This window comes from Gossypium hirsutum, chromosome A04 (genome assembly GCF_007990345.1).
Source record: "Gossypium hirsutum isolate 1008001.06 chromosome A04, Gossypium_hirsutum_v2.1, whole genome shotgun sequence".
Classification (NCBI taxonomy): domain Eukaryota; kingdom Viridiplantae; phylum Streptophyta; class Magnoliopsida; order Malvales; family Malvaceae; genus Gossypium; species Gossypium hirsutum.
In genome coordinates, this window is record NC_053427.1 from 10,130,741 (window position 1) to 10,140,111 (window position 9,371).

Genomic DNA, 9,371 nt, shown 5'->3' on the forward strand with positions numbered 1-9,371 from the left:
AATGCCCATTTCTATTGGCCCATCTCTAGTTGATAAAAGAAGGATGTGATCTATTGGGGAAAAATAACTTTCCAACATCGTTATTGCGATAGAGAAGGAGAAAGGAAGTACTCTTATGGTTGCCAAACCCATCAAGCAGAGGAAGTTGCTACAATGTGCTAATGAAAGTGCTCACTTCCATCCCCACTATGCCAATTTGCTACTTGCCATGTTTGGAAAATTGACAATTTATTGAAACAAATCTTTGGGCTATGCTGATATCATCGAATTCTTCAAGCTCATCAATGAAGGTCAATTCACTTAGAGAAACATGTCCGGATGATCAAATCAATTGTACCAAAGATATTGGATCAGATCGATTGTACCAAATTCCTTGTATCGATGATGTTGAATTGGAACAAAACTTGAACACTTATTTTTCAATAGTCTACCTTAGTTTGATCATTATTTTTATAGTGTATTTACTTGTTTTAACTATTGTTTAAAAGTGATTGTAATTCATCTTTAGTATGTTAGCTTTGACAGAATAAAACCAATGTATATAATAAATTGTGTATATATATATATATTAAAATGAAGCTTTGACAGAATGGTAAATTTAAGATTTTAGTAATCTAATTGGTGTAGGTTCAAATCACACCAAATGCATCTTTTAATTGGTTTTTTGTTAAAATGAAATGTCTAAAATACCCTAAATAATATAATTTTTTTAATTACAGAAGGACAATTTCATAATTTCTTGATTGAGTTGGTGACGTGATGGGTGACACTAATTCAATTAGGTGTTTAATAAATAGTATAGAAGTATAGATAGATATACAATGGAGGTAATAAACAGAAAACAATACCAAAAATCAAAATTAATACCAAATATAATTTGAGTGAAAGAAAACTATTATGAATACCATTAACTTCTATGTCAAACATAATTTGAACAAAAGTATTATTTTTTGAGAAATAAATAAAATTTATTTCCAATTGAAGGGAAATAAAAAGAAAATAACAAAAAAGGAGTGTTTACAAGGCAATTAACCATATTTAAGCTTTTTGAAGAAGTCAATCTAAATGGGAATTTATATATCAGGTCCTTGAATATTTTAATTTATCACATTTCAATTTGATACCGCCAATATGTTAGGCGGCATCAGAGGAATACTGTAACATATGCCTATTTTCGTAATTAATCTGTTTCTCTTACCATTTGTGTAATTATATTTTTTATATTATTTATGTAAAAAAGTCATGAAAGAGAGAAGGAAACTATGGGAAAATTATAGGTTAAGGACCTACGATTTTGAGCAGTATTTTCTGTGTCGTTTTGGTGCTTTCATATCTTTCCCCTTCTCCCCTCGTGTGTCGGTTCATCCCCTTTTTATACTTTTGCTTGAAGCTAAAGTATCACATTTAATATCTTGATTTCTTATAATCTTTTCCTTTCAGGTTAAGGCAGGGTTTTGAAACCCTAAAAACAACTTAGGTTCCACACATTTGGGCATCACTCAGACTTGGGCTTTGAATTCAATTTTGATCCTAATTTGAACCTAAGAAAATGATTGACTTCTGGACCAAAAATAAATTAAATCTTTAAATTGGATTTAAAGATAATTCAAGCTCAAAATAATAATTAAAAATTATTTTAAAAAAATAATTTTATTTGAAAATTAATCTATAATTACTATATTCTTTTAAATCGGAATTATTTAAAATCAGTCTCAAAATTAATTGAAGCTAAAAATAAATATAATCCAATTTTAAATCAAACAAATTCCAAATTATGATTCCCATTTCCAAACCAACTTTTAAATTTTTATTTTAAAATTAAATCAATAGTTCCAAATTTACATTAAATTCTGACTTATTTCAAAGAGCCCAAATAAGCCGTTTTCTAAAAATTTAAAACCCGACTAACTCAAAATTGAACCATCCGAACAAACTTAGGTGTCTACAATGGTTTTGTCAACTACTGTAAGTTAGTGTCGAGTTGACTTGTGACACAAACTCAATTAACAATATTATTAATCTATACTAGAAATTCTATCACATGCGTATGCGTGTGGAAACCACAGATTTAAAACATAAATACTTGTTTAAAAATAACATACAAAAAATAATGAAATATATGATTTGAAACTAGTTATACAACCAATGTAGATAATAAATTGAGTATATTAAAACAAAAGCATATAAAATTATTTAAATGAAAATTTGGTTGAGTGATAAATTTAAGGTTTTAGTAATCTAATTGGTAAGGGTTCAAATCACACCATATGTGTATTTTAATTGGTTTTTGTTAAAACGAAAAGACTAAAATACCTTGAATAATATAACTTTTTTTTAAGTATGTCCGGACGTTTCAATAATTTTTTGACCGTGCTGGTGACCCGGTTGAGGGTGACACCAACTCATTTAGATGCTTAATAAATAATATAGAAGTATAGATAGATATATAAATAATGGAGGTAATATAGTTTGCATAACAAAATAAAATTGTATAAAAATATCAAAATAATCCTTTAGTTGAGTTGTAAATTAAAGGTTTTATTGATACAATCAAAGTAGATTCAAAAAAGACTAAAATATCCTCGAATAATATATAACATAGTTTAATTATGGGAGGGCATTTTTTTAATTTAACAATTGAGTTGGTAGCCCGGTTGAGGGTGACACCAACTTAGTAAAATACTTAAATAATAGTATAGATAGATATATAAAATTAATAGAGGTAAAAGACCGTGCATAATAAAATAAAAAATATATATGTCAAAATATTAAAATAATATTTTAGTTGAGTGATAAATTAAAGGTTTTACTGATATAATCAATGTAGGTTTGAATCCCACAATATGCATATTTTTATTTTTTTTTATAAATGAAAAAACTGAAGTACCATTGAATAATATATTTAGGTTGGACCAGACTTGAGTTAAAAAATCTTACTCAATGTCTAACTCATACAGAAAACAGGCTTTAAATTTTACTCAAAGCCATTTTTAGAGCTTCATAATTTTATTGAAGCCCTCCCATTTTCGAGCGGGTTTTTATATATAAACGAATGACTCGTCCCATAAATAGATCTAATTATCATAAATTAGCTTCTCGTATGTCCAATCTTCCCTTACTGCAAAGCTTATGCTTGTGTTAGGGGAAGTTAGATTATAGTAGTTAATTACTCTTTTTTTATGTACCAAAAAAAAATAACGTAGCGAAAGGTTGATTTCATTTTGCTTTTTAAAGTCAATACTTAATAACTTCAACCATTACATAAATAAAATAACTGGTGAATAAAAGTAAGCTATTCAAACCCTATTTAGACAAACAAATTTAAGTTCATTCAGTCTTCTAATAGTGAAAGCCTTTCGCTTCAAACAACACACATACATGTATATATATATATCAGGATGGTCGAAAATGAATATCCATTTTCACTTAAGGAGCTGCTGGAAATGCTCAGTCGAGTCCTGCACAGAATCATTGAAGAAAAAGAACAAAAATGGTCAATCAACACAATCTTGAGGTAGCTCATGCTCATCTTCTAAACAACAATTTTGTTGACATTAGAAAATAGTTAAAGCATTACTTGGAAAGTATAATTTAGAATAATTTATTATAGGCATAATGATTTATTTAGCTTTCTAACTTTATGAAAACAATCATTTTAGCCCTTCTCCTTTTAACTTATCAGATTTCTAGCCCTTAAACTTATTTTTTTTGTCAAATCACCCTAAAATGGATGAAAAAGTTATTTTTTGTTAATTTTATTGATGTGACATATATTAATTGCCATGTAAATGACACGTCAACAATTAACTAATTTTCTAAAATTTTAAAATTTTTTAAAAAATATTTTTTTTAAATTGAAAACCATTAAATTATAAAAAAAGATATTTTTAATATTTTAAATTTTTAAAAAATTAATTAAATGACGACATGTAATCCACTGTATGTCACGTCAATAAAGTTAACAAATATTAACTTTTCTATCCATTTTTTGATGATTTGACAAAAAAAAACAAATTTAAGGACTAAAAAATAAATAAAGGCTTAAAATGATTTTCTTTATAAAGTTAGAAGATCAAAAAAATCATTATGCCTTTATTATATCCAATTTAATATAGTATTAAAGCTCATGAAATAATTCAAAACTGGGGGGGGGGAACACAGTTTAATCAAGAATCTAAAGAGAACAAAACAAGCTAGCTTATATGGCAAGGAAATGTAAGAAAATTGATTATTCGGACTTTAAATGTGAGTGTCAGATACAATTATGCATTCACATAGGTATGAATAGCATTTTTTTAAAAAAAAAAATTTCATGTATTTGGAAGATCTTTGAAAGTGATATTCCCACATTTTTGTGTTGAATACTTCAAAACAAAAAGTCCGACTAACATAGGATGAAATTCCATTCCCATAATGGAATACCAAAGGAAATACTGGTAAACAAAGCAGGCAACACTAAAGAAAACTTTACTACATTAGGCATGGAATTGAGCCCTTCCCTCCCCTTTCTCTAAAAGATATAAGATCAATCCCTTTCATGCATCAACAAGAAAAAAAGTGAAATTGAAAACATAATTATATACTTTGAAAATGAAATCATTACTTACATCATTCAGCTTAGGTTGAGTACCAGTCTCCAACATCAGTCCAAAATGAATGTGAGGGAAGCGTGCCCACTATATTAGTCGAGGACCCCATATAACAACATAAACAAAGTCCATGAATGGTTCATATTATTTGATTGAATGAATGTGAGATTCATTTGATCATTGCTTTAAAAGATTTTGATGGTGAAATGACTGTGTTAGACTTACATTTTTGGCAGCAGTGCTAAATGCCTCCCTATGACTGATATCAGGATTGTTCAGCTTGATCCTTTGAATCTCCTCTCTATATAAAAAGAAAACCCCATTATTATTGCTCTCAAAACATTAAAAAAATCCATGAAAAATAGTTATAATAATCAAAGTACAGTAACTATGTTTAGAATTACTTGATGAACTGATTGTACAATGAAGGTGCCCTATGCCTCTTGTCAGGAGCTGAAAAAGAAAAGGAAAAATAGACAGTCCATAAAAATTTAGTATATAAAAAAGAATAATAACAAAAAATGTAGGGTAAAGATTGGCTACTCACGTCGGTTAACAACCCTTTCTTGTGTGGTAGTATTCATAATTGTTGGTCGTTTTGGTAACTTGTTCTTGCCTTTGGAAGAAGAAGACCCTAACTCCATTCTATACTCCGATGATGTGTAGTCAGGCACCTAAAACATTTTTCATTACACCAAACATCCATCAATGAACTCTATATCCTGGCATTGAAGACCTTAATTATTACTTCTTGAGAGAGATGTTAGCTTATTTCTGGTATTAGCAGTCTTTCTTTATTTAAAGTCTTGTTTTTTTTTTAAAGTATTTTTATCCAAACAAATAAACCAACGTAACTTCTATTTAATAAGAAGTAACAAATTTAAAGTAAATGATTTCCTTTCGGTAATTAAGTGACACGATCTATAACTTGAGACCATAACAACACATTATTGAGCTAGCTTAGTAACTAAATCCTAATGAACTCCGAACATCAAATGTAAAAAAGAGATTTTTATCATTTTACCATCAGTGTAGCTAGATGTGGAAGTAGTTGAAAATTAAAAAGATTATGGGTATTCTTATGCTCATTTAGTGAGGTTTTAGAATCACAATATGATTTATTTCTTGGTTTTATTTGTAAAATGTGGACAAACCTGTCTTTACATAACAAGATATTTCAATTTCTATTGGTAAAATGTTGTAATATCTAAGCTCACGGACTAGATAATACATATAGATGTATAAACAAAATAAATATTTAAAGTATAAATACTATTAATGGATTTGAAGTTGGCATTATAAATTTACTTTACTATTCCCAAAGACTTTTCTTAAAGCTGTGTTTATATCTATTTACCCCATAAAATGAGGAAAAGGAAGAAGCAAAACAAAGGGAAAAAACAAAATTGAAGTGACTACATCAATAAAATAAAAGAAGATGCCTTTTTTTTTTTAGAAAAAAAAAAGAAAAAAGCTTCTTGGGATCTAATAGAACTAAGGCTTTGAAATTTAGTTTAGTAGAAGACAAAATTTAAGTAAAAGAGTGAATAGTGACTGAAAGCCTATAAACCCTAAAATTCATGTCAATCAAAATCAAGGTTAAATCTTTTACAAATTGCGGCTCAATGAAAATTAAATGTGAAAAAAATCTCTAAAAACACTCAATTTGCCCTAAATAACCAACCATATACTGGCTTTTAACAAAGCTTTCAAGAATTACGTTTTAAATTTGCAGGTAATTTGATTAGCTCCTAGGGTTATGGGGAAAAAAAGATGCTTTCAATATCAAATAGGTTTGAAGAAATGAGGCTTAAAACCCTAGATTTCAAGCCCCACGAAAATTTACTGGATTTTTTCTTAGAAATAGACAAAATCCCAGAAACCCTAGCTAGATCTCCAAGAAAAAAAAAGATAGAAAAAAAAGGGTAAAATATTTTCTTTAAAACAAAATTATGGTCATCACCTGGATCTCTTTTCCAGCTCTGGATTGAAAGGAAGCTGCCATGTTTATTGAACACAGATTGGTGCATTGCCCACATCGAACTGTCACAGTTTCAAACAAGCAGCTGCAGGGAACATTCACCTGCCAAAACCATTTATCTCGTAAAATTACGCTTTTACATGAACATAATTTGCTTGTTAAAATTTAGGGCTTTCATTAAATCTTAAGAAAAATATGGTTTTTAAGAACATTAGCTTATACAAAGTTTTATGATCTTTCAAAGGAAGCAAAAGAGATGAAATATTATAAAATGAAATAACTTGGGATCTTTGCATAAAGATAAAGGGTTTTTGGAAGTATATAAAGCTTTTGTTTGAGATCACAAATGGTACAAAATCTAGGGCTTTGTTTTTTCTTTTGTTCTCTTTTTTTGGGTAGTCAACACTTAACAATCTTTGATCTTTCTCATTGTTCAAAAACACTTTATGTACATGAAAATGGGGTTTTTGAGGAAGACAACTGAGGTAGTCCCTTTCATTTTCCATTCTCAGTCTAAAAAAAGAAGCTTTTGCAAAAGAAAAAAACTCAAGGCAGGTACCTGCAGTATTTTAATGAGGAAAAGGTTGAGGTAATCAGTGGAAAATATGCAGGAAATGTCATCTTTATTCATTCATTCATTCTATGTGTTTATATATATCATCACATGCTTGTTTTTATCTTCTACAAAATTTAAGATCCCATATTTAATAACTTCTCTCTAAGGGTAAGATCTGCAAAAGAAAAAAAATCAAAGAGAATTTATGACTTTCCTGCAAACAAATAAGAAAAAGAAGTCTTAGGATAGTGACCTGACTTCATTACCAGAAGACCCTAGAATAAATTTTTAAAGAAAAAACACCCAAGAAAGTGATAAAATCTGTCTTCAACATTAAGCATATAAAAATAGAAGGAAAAAAAGAGATAAAATAGGGTATGGAACTATGGATCAAAACTACATACCGCAAGAATGATGTTGCAAAGGTTGCAAGGGATGTAGCACAGTTGTTCTGGTGCAGAATTGTTGAAGCTTGACATTCTTGTATTTTGTTCAAGCTGAAGAAAATAAAGAGAATAGTGATGAAGAGAGCAACAGAACGTAGACACACAAAAACTCTTGCAAGGAAATACTATACCCAAAGTACATATTTATGATCAAACAGCAAAGTACAATTATTATGAACTAAGAAAATGAAAAAAAGGAAATTCAAGCAACTATCTCTGTAAAGAAGGCAGAAGCAGACAGAGAAAAACGTGGGATTTGTAGTGCCATGGCAGGCAACACCAGAAAACAAAAAAGAGTGCATTCTCTCTCTCTCAGTAATATTTTCAAACACATACAGTCACTCACTCTCAAGAAAGAGGTAGAGATGGGTCCTTGGAGGAAATGGACAAAACAATATGGGGTTAGGGTTAGACACAAGGAAAGGGAAAGGTTTTGAAGGTAGCATCAACTTACAATTGAAAGATGATTGATGTTTGTTTGCTAAAACAAACTACACAACCTTCCTATTTTTCCCTTCTTCAAAAACAATATATTGAAGGAGATACTTCATTGGTAATTATTGCTTTCTACATATAGTGATATATGAAAGAATGAATGTGGTTTACTTGAGTAATGCCATATTCTTGACTAAATTGCGGGGGTTTGGTACTTGGTTTGGGTTCATAGACATATTCACACACACATGCAAATGTTGTAATATTTAGGGGACAAGGGTTACTTTATTCGAGAATATAAAGTGTTTCTAAGTGTCCTATTCAAGGGATTGATTGAATACCAATGGACCCTGTTGTAGGTGGCTAAGAACTAAGCCACCGTGAGGAATGTTTTAGATATTCCCCCCCCCCTTTCTCATTAACTGCAATCTAAAAAATTAGAGCATAATATGCATAGATGGTAAAGCAAATGAAGAAAGCAACTTTTGTAGTCAAAGTATGGAGAATTGTTGGATACAGCAAATTACTTGTAGTGGTGGACGGAAAGATTATTTGGTTAGTGAGCTTGGGTTAATGTGCTTTCATCTGTCATTTTCGATCCCGATGTTTATACACTCAGCGTTTACACTCTCTGGACTTTACATGATTAAAGAGTGAATAAAAGGAAGCATAATTAATGTCTCAGAAGCATTAGTAGGAGAGAGAGACTTTGGGGGGCGAATGGTTAACTTAATGGGCGATGTTTTTTTTATTCTTTTAAATATTATTATTAATAAAAATCTAAAAATACAATGACATGAAATATAGTACAAATGATAAATAAATTACTATAAATTAATGTAAAAATATAATGTCTACAGAATAATCTCAAAAAAAAAACAAATGACATTATAATTGCAATATTGGAATAATTCAAAAACAAATCAAAGATGTATCAACTTGATCAAATAGCTGAAATTTTCTTCCTAGCTCTGTCATCAACAAATCAACCTGATAATGAACACCGATCAACCAAGAAGTTAAGCTCGAAAATACCAAAAGGGGTGAATTGTAATAAGTGCTAAAAGTAACATGCTTTAACCTCATTCTTAATGCATTTTTGGGGGATTATCCGATGTTCGTTGTGAATTTTATACTCATAATGCTTTAAATTCATGTTTTAATGCTTAATAGAGCACTTGGGAGCGAAAAGAGCGAAAAATGAGTGAAAATTGGAGATCGGAGCAAGTTGCAGAAGCCACATGGCCAAACCACACAGCTATGTAACCCACATGGGCTGAACCATTCCACATGGCCAGACCACATGTCCGTGTGACACACAGAGACATGTGGTAGGCCGTGTCGATTTCACGAAATTACGCACC

The 9,371-nt window shown here is 29.9% G+C and overlaps 1 protein-coding gene across 7 annotated transcripts; it reads right to left on the reverse strand.

Moving 5' to 3' along the window:
* Positions 1 to 3,200: 3,200 nt before the first annotated feature.
* LOC107948801 (axial regulator YABBY 5) lies at positions 3,201 to 8,634 on the reverse strand. 7 transcript variants are annotated; one of them, XM_016883454.2, is made up of 8 exons: positions 8,535 to 8,634; positions 7,531 to 7,623; positions 6,553 to 6,672; positions 5,137 to 5,263; positions 4,994 to 5,042; positions 4,815 to 4,890; positions 4,608 to 4,676; positions 3,201 to 3,458 (listed from the first exon to the last, which is right to left on the reverse strand). In XM_016883454.2, exons 2-8 carry the CDS (start codon positions 7,603 to 7,605, stop codon positions 3,423 to 3,425), a joined length of 552 nt encoding a protein of 183 aa, XP_016738943.1. In that variant the 5' UTR covers positions 7,606 to 7,623; positions 8,535 to 8,634; the 3' UTR covers positions 3,201 to 3,422. The 7 variants fall into 7 exon arrangements, with proteins under 7 accessions (XP_016738943.1, XP_016738945.1, XP_016738941.1 ...); XM_016883456.2 differs by lacking the exon at positions 8,535 to 8,634 and adding an exon at positions 8,349 to 8,367; XM_016883452.2 differs by lacking the exon at positions 8,535 to 8,634 and adding an exon at positions 7,812 to 8,186.
* Positions 8,635 to 9,371: the final 737 nt, after the last annotated feature.

What these genes read in the sequence shown, in the direction of transcription:
- LOC107948801 (XM_016883451.2), bottom strand. Translation starts at nt 7,874, where the DNA reads ATGCACTCTTTTTTGTTTTCTGGTGTTGCCTGCCATGGCACTACAAAT. An exon ending in GAGCTGGAAAAGAGATCCAG is followed by an intron (nt 5,264 to 6,552) that starts GTGATGACCATA and finishes AAAATGTTTTAG; the next exon opens with GTGCCTGACTACACATCATC. An exon ending in CTCAACCTAAGCTGAATGAT is followed by an intron (nt 3,459 to 4,607) that starts GTAAGTAATGAT and finishes GATTCTGTGCAG; the next exon opens with GACTCGACTGAGCATTTCCA.